Source organism: Giraffa tippelskirchi, chromosome 13 (assembly GCF_054371585.1).
Source record: "Giraffa tippelskirchi isolate mGirTip1 chromosome 13, T2T-mGirTip1v1.2.pri, whole genome shotgun sequence".
NCBI classification, from domain to species: Eukaryota; Metazoa; Chordata; class Mammalia; order Artiodactyla; family Giraffidae; genus Giraffa; species Giraffa tippelskirchi.
Genome location: NC_137287.1, coordinates 6,896,358 through 6,917,970, shown reverse-complemented (window position 1 = coordinate 6,917,970; position 21,613 = coordinate 6,896,358). Strand labels below are relative to the sequence as shown.

Sequence of the window (21,613 nt, the reverse complement as noted above, 5' to 3'; positions counted from 1 at the left end):
ATATTGAACTTGCCCTCCCATCATAAACAACTAGAAAATGAGATGAAATTTATGAAACAAATGTTCACAGACATTGAACCATGTGGAGCAGTGATTCCTGAGAGAAGGAAAACAAATAAGGTGACTCCTGGAAGCACTTTCTGGACTGGAGCACATGATGGTTGCACCAAGTAGAACACAGCAATCTGTCTGAACTGAAGAAAGAGAAATCCAAGTACAGGGAGGCTAAGGCAAATTTGGTGGGTGGAGTCCCAGAGAAAAGAGAATCATATAGAAAATTATTCATTCATGGGGTCAAAAGTTATTGAACTGTATACTTCTGGTGTATGTCAATTAAATACATGTAATGAGTTGTATGTAAATTACACTTCTATCAAGTTGATTTAAAATGTGCAAATAATTATTAACATAAGAAATAGAAAACATGTGTGGCCCTATATAGATGAAAGAGAATGAATTTGTTATCAAAAATTTCCCCACAAATAAAACTACAGGTCCAGATGATTTCCCTGTGAATTCAAAGTTTAATTAAACACTTAAGGAAAAAGCAATATGATCTTCAAAAAAAAAGAGTTTTCAGAAAACAGAGGAGGAGAAATTACCCAATTCTTTTTATGAGAACAGCTTAACCCTCATAATTAAAAATTGATAGATAGAAGAAGGAAAGAAAACTACAGATAGACATCAAATATGGAAATATAAAAAAGAATAAAGTATCCAAATGAAGTTTATTCCAATAATAATAAGGCTACTCCCAGGAACAAAAGATTGGTTTAGTATTCCAAATCAATCAATGTGATACATTAACATAACAAAGGATAAAAGTATAATCACCTGAATATAGATGCAGAAAAAGCATTTGATAAGATTTAGCACCTATTCCTATTCCTGATGAATACTCTCAACCAACTTAGAAGTGACTGTCTTCATCTGATAAATAGCACACATAGAGAGTGTTAGTCACTCAAGTCGTGTGCAACTCTTTGCGACCCCACAGATTGTAGCCTGCCAGGATCCTCCATCCATGGAACTCTCCAGGCAAGAATACTCGAGTGTGTTGCCATTTCCTTCTCCAATACATAGAAAACCTACTGCTAATAACATAGTCAATAATAAATTTTGAAACATTGAGAACTTCTCCTCTATGATCAGGAACAAGTATATACGTTCTCACAACTTCTACTAAACATTTTACTATAAGTTCTAGTCAGTCCAATAAGGCAAGAAAAAGAAACTAAAAGCAAAATATTTGAAAAGAAAAAGCAAAAATGTTTTTATTCACAGAAGACATGATATTTTACGTAGAAAATCCAAATAAATCAATATATAAGCTATAATCAATATATAAGAATTAAAAAATGGGACTTCCCTGGTGGTCCAGTGGGTAGGACTCTGAGCTCCCGGTGCAGGGGGCCCAAGTTCGATCCCTGGCTGGGGAGGTAGATCCCACATGCTACAACTAAGACCCAGAGCAGCCAAATAAATAAATAAAATTAAAAATAAATAAATAAATAAATTTTTTAAAAAAGAATTAAAAAATGGATTTAGCATGGGCTTCAGATACAAAGTCAATAATCAAAAATCAAATATATTTCTATATACTAGCAGCAAAATAATTAAAACATGAAAACTTTAATCCCAGTTTTTAGAAGCACCAAAAAAAAGAGAAATACTTAGAAATACATCTAATAAAAGATAAGAAAGCCCTCTACTGTGAAAACTACAAAATATTGCTGAGAAAAATTAAAACCTTATATAAATGTGGAGCAATATCATGTTCACGAATCAGAAGATTCACCATTAAGAGATCCATTCTCCCCAAACTGGGTCTGCAAATTCATCACAATCCTAATCTCAACCCAATAGACATTTTTGTAGACATCAATAAATGGACTGTAAAATTTTTATGGAAATGCAAAAGAACTAGAGTGGTCAAAACAGACTTAAAAAAGAAGAAAACTAGAATTACATATCATTCCATTCTTACTGGAACAGTTCAAGTTAAAAAACTAACAACACCGAATGTTGGTGAGAATGAGGAACAACTGGAACACACTTTGCTTGTGGGAGTACAAAATGTTAACACTTCTTCGGAAGCAGTTTGGCTGGTTTTATTATTATTATTAAACAACTCAAAAATGAGCAAAAGTCTTGAACAGACACAAAAGAAGATACAAGAATGGTTAGTAAGCACTCAGATAAGCATACAGAAAGATGCTCAACATCGTATGTCAACAGGCAAGAGCAAATTAGAAAGCATTTCATACCCATTGCTGCTGCTGCTTAGTCGCTCAGTCATGTCCGACTCTGTGTGAACCCATGGACTGTAGCCCACCAGGCTCCTCTGTCCACGGGGATTCTCCAGACAAGAATACTGGAGTGGGTTGTCATGCCCTCCTCCAAGCGATCTTCCCAGCCCAGGGATCGAACCCAGGTCTCCTGCATTGCAGACGGATTCTTTACCATCTGAGCCACCAAGGAAGCCCAAGAATACTGGAATCGGTAGCCTATCCATTCTCCAGGGAGTCTTCCCAACCCAGGAATAGAACCAGGGTCTCCTGCATTGTAGGTGAATTCTTTACCAGCTGAGCTACCAGGGAAGCCTTGCTTCATACCCACTAGAATGGCTAAAATTAAACGCTGACAACACCAACTGCTGACAAGGATGTGGAGCAATTAGAACATACTTTGCTGATAAGAGTGTAACATGATAAAACCACTTTAGAAAACAGTTTGACTCTTAAAAAGGTAAACATACATCGCAACCTAGCAATTCCACTTCTAGGGATTTACCCAAGGGAAATAAAAACAAACATGTTGATAGAAAGACATAAACAAGACTGTTCACAGAAGCTTTCTTCATAAAGGCAAAAACTACAAACAACTCAAACATCTATCCACAGGAAAATGGATGAAAAAAACTGGTAATTTTTACAATTGGATGGGCTTCCCAGGTGGCAGTAGTGGTAAAGAATTTGCCTGCCAGTGCAGGAGACATAAGAGACGTGGGTTCAATACCTGGGTCAGAAAGATCCCCTGGAGAAGGGAATGGCAACCCACTCCAGTATTCTTGCCTGGAGAATGCCATGGTCAGAGGAGCCTGATGGGCTACCATTCACAGGGTTGAAAAGAATCGGACATGACTGAAGTGACTTAGCACGTACGCACGCATACAGTGGAACAATCCTCAGTAACAAAGAAACTATTGATACACATATACAGACATGAAAAAATCTCAAAAACATTATCCTAATTGAAAGAAAGCATGCACAAAATAGTATATACTGTATGACTCCTTTTACATGAAGTTAAAGCATGGATAAAACTGATCTATGATGTTAGAAATCAGAAGAGAGGTTGTTAAGGGGCGGGGATTTTCTGTGAGGTGATATATGCATGTATCAAAATTCATCAAATTGTACACTTAAAATGAGTGTATGCTGGTATATGTAAATTTTATGTCAGTTAAAGAAAGATGTTTACAGCAAGATTATTAAAAACTTTTAAATGGAAACAAGTTAAATATTTTCTAGTAGGGAGTTAGTTAATAAAATGTGTATCCAAATTCCACAGCCATTGAAAATGATACTAGAGAAAGCAATCTATTGACAAGGAGAGGTGTTCATGACAATCGATGTGAAAAAGAAAGTTATCTAATGGTGTGCAGAGTATAACAGACACGAAAGCACAGAAGAAGGTCTGTGGAACTACCCTGGTGGTCCAGTGGTTGAGATCCACCTTCCAGTGCAGGGAGTGTGGGACCCAGGGTGTTTCCCTGGTCGAGGAACTAAGATCTCACAAGTCTCTGGGCAACTAAACCCACACCACAACTAGAGAGGCCGCTCTGCAGTGAGAGAAGCCTGTATGCCACAACTAGAGAAAGCCTGCATGCCACGGCGAAGACCCAGTGCAGCCTTCCCCACCAACAAAAAGGGTCTGGAGGTTTTTCTTCAAAGTGAGACAGGAGGTCACCTTGAGAGGTAAAATTCTGGATGTTTTCACTTTTCTACACCCAACATGTACTTGCTTGTGCAATAAGAAAAAAATATTTCTAGATAGATGCAGATATTACAGTTAATTCTCCTTATTCAGGGTAGTCACATTTCATCAAGTCCCCGGGGAATCCTGAATCAGTGACTACTGAACTGTTGCTTGTGGAGGAAATATAGGATTAGATTCCTGTATCAGGTCACAACATTTTCAGCAACTGATCAATACAATCAATACATAACCTTGTTTTGTGTGGGCTTCCATCTAAAGACATCTTATTGAATATACATTGTAGATTCGTTAACATTGAACCCACATCCAATAGCAGCACTATAACTCATGCCATACAAAGCTTACTTAACACAGGTTGTTTTCTCAGGAAGTCACATCGGAGTCTTTTTGCAGTAAGAACACTGGCCTGCACTATGCTCGGGGACATTTTAGACAAGGATATCACCCCCTTCCCCCCCAAAAAAAGAAAGGCACAAAAATGAGAAAAATACTGCACTAAACAGACTGTGAAAAGGATGCTTGTTTGCATGAGAACTGAAACCAAGAAGCAGGGAGCCATCTGGTTCAACCTCCTAACATGGGAACACACGTTAGGCGACTCAAATTTTTTATCACTCTGCACACAGCTCTGAATGGCCACAAAAGTGCTTCAGGTATTAATTTGGGTTACAAATAAATTTTAGCAAAATTTGCAAATGCAGAATCTTCAAATAATTAGGATGGGGGACTTCCCTGGTGGTCCAGGTGGCTAAGGCTCCATGCTCCCAAAGAAGGGGGCCTGGATTCAATTCTTGGTAAGGGAACTAGATCCCACATGCCACAAGTGAGAGTTTGCATGCTCCAACTAAAGATCCCGCATGCTGAAACTAAGATCTGGCACGGGCAAATAATTAAATAAAAATATATTTTTTTAAATAATTAGGATCAACAGTGTATACACATGAGGCTTCCCTGATGGTTCAGTTGGTAAAGAATCCGCCTGCAATACAGGAGACACATCTATGAAGGAGAGCATTCCCAAGCCTTGGGCCAGCACTCCTGGGGCATCCAGGGAGGAAATAGAAGGGGAGACCAAGCAGAGGGAAACAGGTCCAGAGACAGGCCATCTGGGAGGCGGGAGCCACCTACCCCTAGGCAATCCCAGCCCAAGTCGTAAAACCAAAGACCTGACAACTTGGAAGGAAGGCCAGACACATCAGAAAAAAAGAGGCTTCTCCTGGGGAATCTCATCCGAGGCAAAGTAAAACCACGGAGGGGGCACCTCTGACCTGCGGGCTTTCCAGAGAGGTCGGCCTGGGAACCGCGTGGGAGTTCATGGTCCAGGCCCCTCCACAACCATCTCAGGAATGTGTCTGAAGTCACAGACACCGCCCTGACTTCGCCTTCTGTCATTATGGGTTCGTCCTTGGGAATGTCAAGTCATTTCCAGGGCTTCCAGGAGCCAGTCCCAACCTCAGCTGGGGGTCTCCTGCTCCCAGGAATCCCTCAGGCCCATAGGGTTCCCAGGACCCTCACGCTCGCAGCTGGATAGGGACCGCTCAACCCCAAGGCTCCCTGAAGAGGCAAGCCTCATCCCAAGCCCTGAGATGGACACATTGAGGCGGGCAAGTCTGGAAGATTCTTCCAGAGGGGAGGGCTGGCAGAGGCTCTGAGGCTGAGAGTGTCTTGCGAGGTGCCAGCACCTCTTACTAATTAGCTCAGGACGCCCAGACGTTTCTGGTGAGTGCGCTGATAACCCACATCCATGCAGTTGACCAGGGACGGTCTTTCTTCCAGAGAGGAGGTGCCATGCACTCTCAAGGGCAGGCGTCCCTGGGGGCATTTGACCAGGTCAGAGTTACCCCATCTCCTTTCCCAGGAAGGGTGGGCCCCCGGCCCTGCTTGAACCTACTGCTGTCCTGGTGCGCAGAACCTCCCTGAGAACAGAGCTTGACCCCGAAACACCCCTAGTCTGCTGCTGCTTGCCAAACGCTGTGCTTCGTCCGTGCATTCTGCAAGAATTACCCAAAACATGCACGTGGGCCCAAAAGGTGATGGCCCGACCTTTCAATGTCATGGAGCCCACTTCAGGGGCACAGGTCATCCTGGGAGAAGGTCACTTTGTTTCCTTGCCATTCATCACAGGTTATAGCTCAGGTTTTGTGAAGTTGGATGTTGACTTGTACAAAACTGCAGAGATGTAAATGATTTCTCAGTAGAGAGGATAACCCCAAAGGTTTTGTTTTTATTGTTCTGTAGGATCTAACTTGGGCTTCCCAGGTGGCTTGGTGGTAAAGAACCCGCTTGCCAGTGCAAGAGACAGAAGAACTTGGCAAGCTACAGTCCATGGGGTCACAAAGAGTCGAACACGACTTAGCAACTAAACAACAACAAATAGCATTTTAACATACATATAACTAAAATCAGGCTTCCCGGTGGCTCAGTGGGTAAAGAATCCACCTACAATGCAAGAGATGCAAGAGACTCGGGTTCAATCCCCGGGTCAGGAAGATCCCCTGGAGGAGGGCATGGCCATCCACTTCAGTATTTTTGCCTGGAGAATACCCAGGGACAGAGGAACCTGGTGGGCTACAGTCCATGGGGTCACAAAGAGCCAGACATGACTGGAGTAATGGTGCATACACACATAACTCAAATCAGTAAGTCAGGGAATAAAAAAAAAGACAAGGGAGGATCGTGTTGTCAGAAAGTCAAGGTTGAGGACAGCTACTGTTTGGAGAAGGAAATGGCAACCCACTCCAGTGTTGTTGCCTGGAGAATCCCAGGGACGGGGGAGCCTGGTGGGCTGCCCTCTATGGGGTCGCACAGAGTCGGACACGACTGAAGCGACTTAGTATACTGTTTCCAAATACAAAACCGACCCCTGAGCTGGGGGACGGCCCAGCTCTTCTGGAGAACCGGGTGAGCTGCAAACCTGATCATCAGGCTGGACCCACCTTCTCTGGAAGTGAGCAGGGTTGGCAGTGGGCTCTGTCACCTCCTCTGATTCCCGCCTGAGCGCTGCTGTCTGGCCTCCTCGGGCTCCAGAGCCAGACTGAGCCCAGGGCCCGGGACTCGGAAGGGACACCCTGGCCCTGGGCCCCGTCCTCCCTCTGAGCACCAGCCGGGCAGAGGGGCCGGTGGGGTGAGGCCCTCCTGCTCCTTCCACCTACCAGGCCCATCTGCCTTATTCTACAACAGGTGCGGCTTCACGGCTCACACATCCTCATCTGTGTCTACTCAGAGCCCACATACCCAGCTCTGCCTTCCCCAGCTCCTGCGTGAGTCGGAGCCAGAGCAAAAGAAATAGGCTGTGCATTGAAACTCCTCCCCAGGCCAGGGCTTACGATTCTCCTCCAGGCCTGGCTTGAGCAGTGCACACACAGACCCCACCTCGGTGGCCCCTGGGCAGGGTGTCAGGCTCACCCTAGCTGGCCAGTCCCAAGCGTTTAGTTCAGAGATGCTTGGGAGAAAGAAAGAAGGTGAAAAAGACAGGAACTCCTCCCCTAAGGAGGGCAGGTGGGAGAGGAACGTCCAGAGACTCTGAGGACTGGCCTGGCCAGAAGCCATCCCCCGACCCCCATATTTAAAATTAATAAAATGATAAACACGGTTACAGGTAAATGACAATTCAGTACATTTAGCTGGATAATATAAAAATTTACATATTCACAAGCACATAGCTCCTTCATCAACATCAATCATTTTAGTCCATGTAGCAAAGTCTTCTGGCACCCCAGAATTTTTATCAATTTTATTTTCTTCAAACCCAGATTTTCCCCGGAGACTCACCCTCGTCACAGTTGCTCCCAGTAAAGCCAGGGCAGCACCTCCACTCCAGCGCCGTCACTGTGCGGTAGGACACTCTGTATGTGGGTCTGATCAGAGTCCTGTAACTAACACAAGGGCAGCATCAGGACAGTGTGAGGGGCCCCCTCCGCCCACTGCAGACCCCACTCCTGCAGAGACCACCCAGACCAGCCAGATACAGAAACACAAATATCATATGATATCGCTTTTATATGGAATCTTAAAAAAAATGAACTTTTTAAAAAACAGAAACAGACCCACATGCATAGAAACTAAATTCATGATTGGCTTAGATGATAAAGAATCTGCCTGCAATGTGGGAGACCCAGGTTCAATCCCTGGGTTGGGAAGATCCCCTGGAGAAGGATCTGGCAACCCACTTCAGTACTCTTGCCTGGAGAACCCCATGGACAGAGGAACCTGGTGGGCTACAGTCCATGGGGTCACAAAGAGTTGGACACAACAAAGCTACGAACACACACATACACACACTCAAAGGGGATGGAGGGATAAATTAGGAGTTTAGGATTAACAGATACACACTACTACAAATAAAATAGATAACCAACAAGGAGCTACTGTATAGCACAGGGAACTACACCCAATATTTTGTAATAACTTCTGAGGGAGAAGAATCTGAAAAAGAATATATGTGCGGGCTTCCCAAGTGGTACAGCGGTAAAGACTTCGCCTGCCAATGCAGCAGACACAGGAGACAGGGGTTCAATCCCTGGGTTGGGAAGATCCCACAGAGCAGGAAATGGCAATCCACTCCCTGGACAAAGAAGCCTGGCAGGCTACAGTGAGATCGCAAAGAGTCGGACACGACTGAGCACACACACATACATATAAAACTGAATCACTTTGCTGTACACCTGAAACTAACATATTGTAATTTACACATTGGAAATCAACTACAATTTGGAAAAGGAAAACATATATATGACCGATTTTCACAAGGGGCAAAAATCCAGCTTTATTATTCAATTTCCATCGCTGCTTGATCAAGTCTGCACAGCTTCCTCTTGAAAGCAAAACTGCGTGACTTCACAGAACTTGCATCTGCTGACACCAAGCAACTTAATCATGGATGGGAAAATTATGAATTAATTGAGAGCAGCAGGCATGATGTTTTTAGGCTCACTGTTGACAGGAAAACACATAAGTCATGTTTTGAATTTCAAAAATAGTGCGCTAAATCTGAAAAATCCTGTTACACTAATTTTTCTTAAAAAAAAAAAATCCTCTCCCTTGTGTTTCGTAAACATTCCAGCAAAGCCGCTTCCCCCTGGAGCTCGAAGTTAGGGATGGGGGAGGAGGGGGGGTTGGCAGGGTGCAGGCAGGGGCTGGAACCTTCAAAGTGAGGGGACGGGAGTGTGCAGGGAGAGGTGCCCAGGGGCCTTGGGGACTCTCAGATCCATGGCAGGAAGATCTCAGGAAGCAAGTGGCATAGGCCACTGGGGTGGGAGGTGGGAGGGCAGAGGACCAGTCATTGTCACCACTCCTCACAGCAAGGAACCTGATGAGACACAGCGGGGTAGGTGTCTGCATAAGACTGTCTGCATAAGAAACGTGGCATCACCGACTCAATGGACATGAGTTTGAGTAGACTCTGGGAGTCGGTGATGGACAGGGAGGCCTGGCATGCTGCAGTCCATGGGGTCCCAGAGAGTTGGACACGACTGAGCGACTGAACTGAACTGATGAGAGACATACACCATTTCTCACCCACACGTTCACTCACATGCTCACACACACACACATACACGCTCACACTCTCACAGCTGCTTCTTGCTGCAGATCTCCCAGCCAGAAACAGGCCCAGCTGGGAAAAAGAAGATGCTTTCATTTCAATTTAAAATGTCATTTTTTTAATTGGAGTATATAGTTGCTTTGGGGCTTCCCTCTTAGCTCAGTAGGTAAAGAATCTGCCTGCAATGCAGGAGACCTGGGTTTGATTCCTGGGTTGGGAAGTTCCCTTGGAGAAGGAAATGGCAACCCACTCCAGTATTCTTGCCTGGAGAATCCCACGGACAGAGGAGCCTGGTGGGCTACGGTCCATAGGGTCTCAAAGAAATGGACACGACTGAAGTGACTTCGCACGCATGCCTGCATGCCAATCCCAATTTCAGTCCTAAAATTAATTCTTAAAAGCAGATTGTTGCTCTGGCTAAGAGGGGCCGGGAAAGCGACGGAACCCCTCCCATAACCACAGCACCATGGGGTAGATGGAGCCCCGGGCGGTGGATGCACAAGCTGAGAATTTAGGGTCCTGACCCTAATTCACGATGGGAATTGCACGTGTTCCTGAACTTCCCTGAGCCTGTTTCCTGGTTTGCATGCTAAGGACCAGGATCTAGGTGTGAGGCTCAATGGAAGGGCACGTGGGAGAGCAGAAAGGGATGTGTAGATGCTAGGTTTGCAAAATACAGACCTGACCTCATTCCTCCTGGCCCACACCCTTTGGCCATCTCCACTGTGGTCAGGAGAAAGTCTGAGCTGTTTAGCCCCGGGGGCCAGCCCTTCTCCAGCTGCCATGGCTGCCCTCAGGCCCCTTGTGCCATAGGCTGCCCCTTGGCCTGCAGCCCGGGAGCCCTCCAAAGGCACCAAGCACTCTTCACTTTGTGCCTTGAGTGATGATGGTGACAAAGTGATAGCAGATACAATGAGAGCTTTGAGTACTTGCCATGTATCAGGCACTGTTCTGACACAGAACAACCCTAACAGGCAGATGCTTTCACCACTCCTAATTTACAGATAAGGAAACCGAGGCACTGAGAGCTTCAGTAATTCTATCAAGGTCACACTGCTAGAAGGTGGTGGAACTAGATTCCAAACCCAGGCAGAACTGGCAGAGCCTAGGAATACTAACTTGTGTGCATGCGGTACCAGGGCACCCTGTTCCTCTCTGCATCTGGTCAAGGTACTGAGACGTGGCCCCGGAACCAGAGGGAGAGCTCAGCCCCCAGAGAAGGTCTTGTTCCGATCGAGGGCCGTGGTCTGTTCTGTCCCATGTGGGACCGGAAGCATCTGGGTGGCTGCGAAGGCCAGGAGCAGGGCCCGCCAGTAGGTGGTGCTGCTTCCCCAGCCCAGCCGGCCAGGGCTCAGCCCCTCCACCCTCCCCTGAATGCCCAGGGCTGGTGCAAGTGCCCATGGGCTTATTCCCATCACTTTGCCCTCCTACGTCCATGAAGAACTCCTAGCCCTTCCACTGGGGTCCAGTCCACAGATCCACTAATCTTTCTAAAATGATTCTGTTTTGTGGCTGACCTCTCTCAAAACTTGCCACAGCTCCCATAGACCAAAGACCACACTCTCCAGGTCATCGAATAAGGCCCCACCTAGCATTCTCCCTTCCCCTCCTTGCACAACCACCAGCCAAGGCTCCTCCCACCACAGCACAACATGCAGCTCTTCCTGCCTCCTGGCCTTTGCATGTGCAAGCTTCTCTGCTTACTGGCCCTTCCTCCTGTACTCCACTGAGAAAAGCCCCCAGGAGCCCTCAGGGTGTGATGCCAACATCCTCTTCCCTGTGAAGCACCCCTAGTCCTGACCAGAGCGGATGGGCTCCTTCCTCAGCACCCCCACACCCTGTACAGAGCTTGGCTTTACGTGAGGGGTGCCTGCTCTATGCCAAGCACTGGGATTACAAGAATAAAGGAGGCAGCAAGAGCTCTCACTGTGCTAGAGCTGGCGGCACAAATCCTGTATCATAGGTGTGAATATGTGCCTATGCACGGTGCTTCCCTGGTGGCTCAGATGGTAAAGAATCTGCCTGTGATTCAGGAGATCCGGGTTCTATCCTTGGGTAGGGAGGATCCCCTGGAGAAGGAAACGGCAACTCACTCCAGTATTCTTGCCCAGAGAATTCCACAGGCAGAAGAGCCTGGCAGGCTACAGTCCATGGGGTCGCAAAGGGTCGGACACAACTGAGCGACTAACACACACAATGGTAAGTGCCAGGGAAGAAAGCACCGAGTTCACTCCTCGCGTTGCAATGGATTAGTTTTCTTTTTTTTTTTTAATTAAAATATAATTTACAGAGACTTCCCTGGTGGTCCAGTGTGGCTAAGACTCCAAGCTCCCAAAGAAGGAGCCCAGGTTCCATCTCTAATCAGGCAACTAGTTCCCTCATGCCGCAACAAAGATCAAAGATCCTGCCTGATGCAACTAAGACCTGGCGCAGCCAAATAAACAAATGAATATTTAAAAAGGAAAGAAAGAAAAATATCTTGCCATGTGGATGGAAGACCAGGTTCAGAAGCTCATACCACTTAGCCAACTGACAATCCAGGCTAAGGCAACACGTCTTTCGATACACTAAAAAAGTATGCCCATGATCCTACAAGTAACGCACACGTTTATACCACGTCATGGCTGGTTCCAACGCTTCAAAAGGCATCATAATTTTCATAATATGAAAGTCAGCGGTGAGGGAGCAAGTGCCAATACTGAAGGTGCCAAAGCTTTTAAAGAAGAGCTGCAGAGGATAATTGTGGATCAGAAATATTTGCCAGAACAAATACTGAATGTCAGTGAAATGAGCTTGTTCTGGAAGTGTGTGCTGGAGCGAACATACATTCATCAGGAGTCCAGGACAATGCCAGGATTCAAGGCTTTCAGAGACCGTGTGGAAGGCTGCTTTGGGGGTGGAAAAGTTACAGGGCTCAAATGAAAGTTTTTCCTAATCTACCAGCGGGAGAACCCCAGAGCATTCAAGTATGTGAGCCAGGCATTCACTTCCCGTTTGCTATCGCCATAACAAGAAAGCCTGGATGACATTAACATTGTTTGAAGCCTGGCTTTTGAAGTGTTTTATCCCTCAGGCAAGAGAATATTGGAGGCAAAACAACATCCCATTCAAGATTCGGCTGATCTCAGACAAGGCTCCGGGGCATCCACAGCATATCAGGACAGGCATCCTGATGTCAAGGTTGTGTAGTTGCCACTGAACACAACTGCACCCATTCCACCCAAGGACCAAGGCGCCACAGCTACGTTCAAACCATACTCTTGACACCAAATGTCTGTGCAGGCCCTTGAAGCAATGGGAACTGGTTGAACACTGAGAGTTTTGGAAAGGTTTTAAGGTTAAAAATGCTACCAGACCATCCATTGCTGCCCATGGGAAGAAGTCACACGGCAATGAGTGAACAGCATTTTGCAGAAAGTTTTAAAGATATATGTGAACACGCTGAAAGATTTTAACCAAGATTCTGTTGTGGATGAAACAGTCCCGAGATATGAGTGCTTGGGAAACACCTAGAATTGGACATTTGAAGAAGAGGATATTCATGAGCTTGTTGGTACCGAGGGTGAAGAACTTTCCAACGAGGAGCTGTTCGAAGTGGAGAAAGAAAGAGGGAGAGAAGTTGGGCAGAGGAAGAAGTTATGCCCAAGGCACCAGGAAAGTTCACAGCAAAGAAACTGGCAGAGACGTTTGCAGCCATCAGTGGTGGTGGCAGGATGTTAGAAGAAATGGATGTCAATTACGGGAGGTCCACAAGAGCTGACAGGCAGATACAAGATGTTCTTGCTTGCTCTAGAGAAATATACAATGGAGAGAAGAAACACACTGCATAGTCAAAACTTGGTATCTTCCCCAAGAACACTCCACCTGCTAAACCATCAAGTGTTGATGACCCGGTGCCTTCTCCCAAGCTGTTCTGGAGCCTCATCCGAAGAGAGGAATGGACGACCCTGTCTACGTAGCTTCCCCATCATCCAGCGATTAATCTTAGTTCAGTGCTTCAATCATTCATCAATGTGCTCTCAGCGAACGGTGAGTACCCTCCCATTCTGTTTCTCACTTTTCACCTTCTCACTCGCATGTAATAAATTACATGAGATGGTCAACAATTCAACAATTCATTATCAAACAGGCTCTGTGTTAGGTGAGCTTGCCCAGCTGTAGGCTAATGGAAGTGTCCTCTGCATGTTTAAAGTAGGCTAGGCAAAGCTACAGTGTTCAATAGGTTAGGTGCACCTAATGCATTTTTGACTTAAGGTATTTTCAACTTGCAATGGGTTTATGGTGATGTAATCCCATTGTAAGCCAAGGAAGATCTGTAGATAAATCTAGTGTTTAGCTCAATGAACTCTTAACCTATGTACACACCAACATTCCCATTGCTCCAAAATCCTTTTGAACTCCTTCCAAGTTGATTCTCTAGCCCCCAGGCATAACCATTCTTCTGACGTCTCACTAGAGATTAGCTTTGCCTGGTGCAGAATTTCATGTAAATGGAATCATACAGCAGGCACTCATTTGTCTGCATTCTTTCTCTCGACCATCACGTCTGTGAGGTTCATCTACATTGTTAAGGGTAGCACTCTTAGCACTCTTTGTTTCTTTTTATTCCTAAACAATATTTCATTATATAAACATACCACAGTGTATCTGTTCTCCTATTCATGGACTTTGGGGTTATTTCCAGTTTCACTGTTGATGAATAAACATGCTATCAGTGTTTTTATACAAGTCTTTGTGGACAAATTTCCACTTCTCTAAGGTATGTACCTAGAAATAGAATTGATGGGCCATAGGACGGATATATGTTTAACTTTAGTAGATGCTACAAACACATGTCCCAAACCTATTTGGATGAACAAGGTTCACATGCCCAGCAACAGTGTATGAGTTTCAGTTTCTCCATAACCTTGCTAACATTTGATATTGTCAGTCATTTTCTTTTCAGTCATTCTAAGGTGTATGCAGAACTCTTTCATTATAGTTTTAACCACAGTTGAACCCTTTTTCATGTTTGCCATTTAGATATATCCTTTTGTGAAGTATCTGCTCAGGTTTTTTGCCCACTTTTAAATTGGGTTTTGGGTCTTTCTTATCAGTTTGTAAGACATACAAGAGAGACCTTTTTCAAATGTATGTATTCTGAATGTTTTTTCCCATCCCGTGGCTTGCCTTCTCATTTTCTTAAAGTATATCTTTACTGATCAGTTGTAAATTTTTATCAAGTTCAATTATCATTTTTGAAACTTTACTATCTGCTGGGCAGGAGTCAAAGTTCATTATTTTCCATTTGAATGTCCACTTGCTACAGCATCAATTGTTGAAAAGACCTTCTTTTTGCCTAAATTTTCCCACTAAAATTAAATTATCTTAGTGCCTTATTGAAGAAAATCAAATGAGTGTTTAAATGTGAGTCTATTTCTTGACTCTATTCTGTTCCATTGATCCGTTTGTCCATTCTTGCACCAAAACCACATTGTCTAAATTAATGTAGCTTACTAATAAGTCTGGTCCCATCACTTCATGGGAAATGGATGGGGAAACAGTGGAAACAGTGTCAGACTATTTTTTGGGGCTCCAAAATCACTGCAGATGGTGATTGCAGCCATGAAATTAAAAGGTGCTTACCCCTTGGAAGGAAAGTTATGACCAACCTAGATAGCATGTTAAAAAGTAGAGCCATTACTTTGCCAACAAAGGTCTGTCTAGTCAAGGCTATGGTTTTTCCAGTAGTCATGTATGGATGTGAGAGTTGGACTGTGAAGAAAGCTGAGTGCCGAAGAATTGATGCTTTTGAGCTGTGGTGTTGGAGAAGACTCTTGAGAGTCCCTTGGACTGCAAGGAGATCCAACCAGTCCATCCTAAAGGAGATCAGTCCTGGGTGTTCATTGGAAGGACTGATGTTGAAGCTGAAACTCCAATACTTTGGCCACCTCATGCGAAGAGTTGACTCATTGGAAAAGACCCTGATGCTGGGAAAGAGTGACGGCAGAAGGAGAAGGGGACGACAGAGGATCAGATGGCTGAATGGCATTACCAACTCGATGGACATGAGTTTGGGTAAACTCCGGGAGTTGGTGATGGACAGGGAGGCCTGGTGTGCTGTGATTCATGGGATTGCAAAGAGTTGGACAGTCAGACACGACTGAGCAACTGAACTGAACTGAACTGAACTGAATAAGTCTGGAAATATGGTAATGTAAATCCTCCAATCTTGTTCTCCTTCAAGGTTGTCTTGGCACCTAGGTCCTTTATATTCCCATTGCCTTTTTAAACTGCCTTATCAATTTCTGCAAAAAAAAAAACCATCCCACTATAATGTTGGTAAGATGATATGGAATCTATATAGCAATTTGTAGAGAACTGGCATCTTAATAATTCCAGTCTTCTTATCCATAAATATAGCACATGCTGTGCTGTGCTTAGTCAGTCAGTCGTGTCAGACTCTTTGCAACCCCACGGGCTGCAGCCCGCCAGGCTCCTCGGTCCATGGGGATTCTCTAGGCAAGAACACCGGAGTGGGTTGCCATGTCCTCCTCCAGGGGATCTTCCCAACCCAGGGATTGAACCCAGGTCTCCTGCATTGCAGGCGGATTCTTCATCTGAGTCACAAGAGAAGCCCAAACACAGCATAAGTTTCCATTAATATAAGTCTTCTTTAATTTTTCTCAGCAGAGTGCCATCTTTTGTTATATTTACCCCTAGGTATTTGTACTCCTCTGCTCAGGCTGCCATATTAAAATATAGTAGACTGGATGGTTTAAAACATCCTCACCAACACTTGATCCCAGTACATCCCTGCCCATCTGTAAGCCACTGATTGAGCAAGTCCTGCCTCTCTGAGACCCCTGTAAAGTCTGTCCTTGCCTCTCTGAGCCCGCTGTGAAGTCTGGGCTAAGATGCAGCAGCATACAGATCTCTTGCTACCCTGAGACTCTCCAAATACTATGTGGAGTCTCCCATCTATGTCTCACTAATCCTGGTTGTTGATGTTGCTGTTTTTTTCCCGAGACAGACTAATTCTAGGGACTTCTGATCTCTCTGTTTTCGCTCCTTCCGTAGGGCAGATCCTGGGAGTTCCTTCACTGCCACTCGGCACATTCAGGGACATAAATTCTCCAGGGGGTGGTTATTCACTCAACAAATATCCATGGAACCCTGGACCCTACCCTTCTCTGGCCCCTCCTATCAATGAGTCCAGGGAGATCAGTTCCACCAAGTAGATCCTACCTGCCCATTGCACTCCTTCACCCTGCCCTGGTCTGGCCTCCATCAACACCCTCCCAGACAGCAGCAGTGGGCCCTGACTGGTGCCCCAGTTTCCTCTACTCAGCAGCTGGCTCCAGTGATGTTTTCAAAGCACAGGTCTCCTCCATGAACCCTTCTCAGCTTCCCTTCAATATCAGGACGAAAACCAAATCCTTAGCATGACCACGTAGACTTCTAAGATCTGGCCACTGTCCTTTCTGGCTGCCTGCCCTTGCTCATGCCCACATCCACCACCTCCCCACCACACCCAGAACTCCAGCAGTCATTGGCTTTTGAATTTCTGAACCCCCAGGGCTCCTTCCCATATCAGGGCTCATCATCCACTGTTCCCTCTGCCCAAGACACCCACTAACACCAATGTAGCCCCCAGTATTGCCTCCTCTGAGAAGCCCTCCTTGATCAGCCCGCCCCTCAGTTCCGCCCACTCCACCACAGGCTGAATCCCTTTGACTTTCACTGTCATAGAACCTTCATAGAACCCTGACTTTTCTCCTAAACTCTTATCACCCTTTTAAGTATATACCCACCTGGGCGATCATTTGTCTGACATCTATCTCCTCCACTAACCCCCAGGCCTAGTTCAGGGTTTGGCACACTATACGTGTTCAGTAAAAATTGGTGGAATGAATGAAACAATCCATGAATAATTTGCACCAGATGGAGTCCCAGGTTGGGAACTTCAGTGCTAACCAAGACAGGGTAGCTCCCGGGAGGAGCTCAGGGAGACGTTCGTGGAAACTGATGGATGCAGGGATGGGGAGCAGGGCACGGCCACTTCCACCCACCAGGAGGGCCCAGAAAAGACTGCCCACGTGAGGGGAGACTGGAGGGAGGCTTGCTGAGCTGACAAGGTGAGGAGGCAGCCAGCACCAGGAGAACTAGATGTGGATGACGCTTGGGGGCAGAATGCTTTGACAGGCAGACAGAGCACTTGGGGCGGCTGTGAAAGCCTGGAGTGCAGGCAGGGAGTCTGGACTGTGTCCCTGGAGACTGGCCATGCTCTCCAGGCATCCAAGGATGCTGATCAGTAAAATATTTCTGAGCCTGCATGAGATCATATTGATTTATACATGTGTATAAACACGTATTATTTACCATCTTTGCATACATAAAAAAATCAGTAAAGCTTAATTTCTCTCTTATTTTGTAGATTAAAAAATAAACAAGAGATTTGATGTGGTTTTTCTACCCGTCGACAAGAGAGTCTCGTGTACCCACAGGGAGACCACCCTTCCCGGCTGTGGGGAAGCCACCCAGGAACTGTGGCTCAGAGGAACATCGTGATCAGATCTGCTATCAAGAGAGACCCCACCTGCACTGGCATGGAGGCCGGATGGAACAGAAGAGATGGGAGGTGGGGAGGTGAGCCAGGAGGCTGCTGGCCGAGAAAGGCGGTGGGGCGGGCAGGGATGAATGGCTACAGGTGACAGAGGAGAAACTGCGGCCAAAGAGGAGCACGGGGTCAGATTCCAGGTTATAAAGTGGCAGAGGTTGGACCGAACCTGATCTCCTGAAGGGACCCCATGTTCTCTCCCAGGAATTGGAGGAGGGCCTTGCCCTCTGCAGCCCCCCAGGACCCACTCAGTGAGCAGAGCGGTCATGAGGTCCTCAGAGACGCCTGGCCACAGTCCTCCAGCAGCCACTCAAAGACTGTCCTGGATAGAGAGCAGATGAGTCCTGTGTGTCCCCAAAGGTGGCCCTTCGGTGCCCAAGATCACACGAGAGGGAATATGAAGGAAGAGCTCTGGAGAGGGATGAGATGCTTGTCACTGGAGGTGTGCAAGCCAAGGTCACGGCTCTCTGGCCTCCAAAGGCGATGTCCCCACAGCATCGTGAGGTCCTTGAGTGGGTGCCACGACAGGACCATCGTCCTGGGCAGGGTCCGCTGGGAATGACTCTGCCAGGCCAATGACCTCATCTGGGGGAGGCAGGCGCCCCCTCCCTCACTGGGCACCGAGGCTCCTGCCCCGACCCCGCTTCCTCACGGGGGACCACCACGAGGAGGACCAGACTGGGAGGTACCGAGACAGACTGGAGACTCAACAGGAAACGGGAGTGGGGGTTTCAGAAAGGGAAGCAGGAGATTATTAATCTCTTGATTAATAGCAGCGGGGCCGGCAGGGAGGGGGCGGGGCAGGGGCGGTCCCACCGCAGTTCTTCTGCAGGAGGCAGGGTCCTCCGGGCGCTGGCCTCCCCACAGTCCACACTAGGCGTTCCTAAGTGTAGAGGGAAGGAACACTGGGCCCAGAGGGCAGTGTCCCCCACCCAGGTCGTCCCTCGCACTTAAGCCCGGGACCAGAGTCTACTGGTGGGGGATGGGGAGATGGTGGGGCGGGGGCGGAGGTGGGGGGAGTAGCGCTGAGGCGGAGGAGGTGGACACATCCAAGCTTCTAGACCCACCCAGGCCGGCTGAGGAGAGGCAGGAAAGAAGGCCACGTTCTAAGAAAGCACTAAGTCCAGGACTTCCTGTGGCCTTGTGGGCTGCAGGCAACCCAGCCCGAGGTGGGAGGCTGGCTGGCAGGGGGCCGTCTGGCGGAGAGGAATGAAGGAGGCAGAAGTTCCGGCAAACCCCTCAGCTCAGCACATCTGGAAGAGGTTGGCTCTAATGCCATCAAAGAGCTCGGAGGGGCCAGGCAGAGAGCTGAGGGCAGGGAAACCAGGCCGAGGAAAACTTAACCCCCGCAGCCCCGGGGCTCGTCCTTCCAAATCTGTCTGGCCCTGCGACCACCCAGCCCAGCCGCTGACCAGGGACTCTGGAGGGCGGGAGGGCGGTGGCTGACAACACCCTGACATCCGGCTGCAGGCCAGGGCTGTGATTCCCAAACCTCGGAGCAAGATGGGGCCGTTTATCCCCATTTCCCAGGTAGGGAAACTGAGGCATGGGGAGCGGGCAGCACCCCTCGTCCTCTGGACTGGTTCTGAGCACCCTTTGCGGGCAAGGGTCCGGGTCCAGACCCTCACTACAAGCCCGAAGGAGAGGCCACCAGGGAGGAGACTGCCCCCCTCCAGGGTCTCCTGTCCTGCTGTTCCCTCTCCCCAGCCTGCTTCCCCAGATCTCAGCTCAAGTGTCCCCCAGGGAAGCCCCAGAACCAGGGCTCACAGCAGAGACACCCTTGCCCCCACTGGCTGTGAGTCTTTGATAGACATGGCCCTCATGCCCCTGCCCCACCCCCATCTCTGAGAGGGAGGGGTCCTGATCTTTCTGCACACTAGTGCCTGGCACTTAAGTGCTCACTCAGAACCAAACAGCTAAACAGACCAAACACAGGATCAGAGAAACCTGAGTCAGGGCCACGGGTCCTGAAGCCAGAGCAGGCATCACAGGACCCGGCTCCACACTAACGTGGAGAGACTGGGCCCCAGGCTTGGTCCTCCAGGTCTCATCTTTGTCTGTGAACATTAGTTTTGGGTGCTATCCCCACCTACACACACACACACACACACACACACACACACACTACAAAAACCCTACATAAAAAAATCACAGAATGGGAAGATCCACACCGGACCCAGTTGTAACACAGCAGTTTTTTTCTTCATGTAACAAGAGGATGGATATATTTCTTTAATGAACATTTGTTGAGCACCTTCATGTGCCCAGGCCCTGGGACGAGGGCACTGTGGTCCTGCCACAGTGATGTGTTGGTGGGTGGCTGGAGAGTCAGCACTGAAATCAGACCTCCTGGCTGTCACGTGGTTGGACCTGCACGGGGGATGGGTGCCCCCGCCCCGGCCTTCTCTCCTAGTGCTGCTCTAGGACAAGGTGCCCCCACTCCCTTCTGGGATCCAAACCCCAGTCCCCTACTCTCTCATTTCCCCTCCTCCCCGACTGCTGCCCACACCCAGCCCCGGGCTCCTCGGCACTTTGACTCCTGTGACTGTCCTCTGCCCATCTTCACCAGCCACCTCCCCGATCTCCCACCTCATTGCCGGCAGTTTACAAACATGCTCCTGTGTCTCCCGTCTTAAAAACCAAACAAAACACCTCCCTGGGCCTCGTGCTCCACCTCCAGCATCCAAGCCCCATTTCTTGCTTCCCTCACAGCAAAACTTCTGGAAAGAGTGTTCTATTCTCCAGTCTTCATTCCCCCACCTCTCATTTTTCCCCTCCACCCATGCCATCTCAGCATCCATCCTCACCACTCCCTCAAACTGCCCTTGCCAGGGTCCCCAGTGACTCCATGTTGCCAAAACCAATGGTCACTCCTCGGCCCTCATCCCATCGGCCACCCAGAAGCACTGAGAGACTCATACTCTCCCTCCCAAAACTCTCCTCCCAGAACGCCGGGTTTTCTGATGGCCCTTCTGACCTGGCTGCTGCTTCTCATCTCCTTAGCCCTACCTCCCAGACTGTTCTGGGATCAGCACCCCTTCTCCATCTGTTCATCCCCAAGTTCATCTCCAGTCCCATAGTTTTAAATACCATCAGAATGCTTATGATTCTCAATCATATCATGTTTACATGCACATACCATTGTGCATGCATGCTAAGTCGCTTCAGTCGTGTCCAACCAACTCTTTGCAACCCCATGGACTGTAGCCCGCCAGGCTCCTCTGTCCATGGGATTCTCCAGGCAAGAAAACTGGAGTGGGTTGCCATGCCCTCCTCCAGGGGATCTTCCTGACCCAGCAATTCAACCCACGTGTCCTGCGGCTCCTCCATTGGCAGGCGGATTCTTTACCACTGAGCCAGGAGGGAAGCTCACACATACTGTTACATTTTAACATCTCTGATACTGAAATTCATGTAACAGTTGATGGTGTGCTATGGCTTAATTTGAAACATTCTTAGGGGCCATAGCA

At 47.7% G+C, this 21,613-nt stretch overlaps 1 protein-coding gene across 2 annotated transcripts in view; it reads right to left on the bottom strand.

Moving 5' to 3' along the window:
• The window catches only part of COL26A1 (collagen type XXVI alpha 1 chain), a 164,104-nt gene that overhangs the window by 86,618 nt on the left and 55,873 nt on the right, over positions 1-21,613 (bottom strand). The window contains exon 3 of one of the 2 annotated variants that reach the window (XM_081556228.1): positions 7,774-7,877. In XM_081556228.1, the coding sequence (XP_081412354.1) occupies positions 7,774-7,877 (104 nt within the window). The remainder of the gene's footprint in view (positions 1-7,773; positions 7,878-21,613) is intronic. The other variant, XM_081556227.1, reaches the window with a different exon arrangement.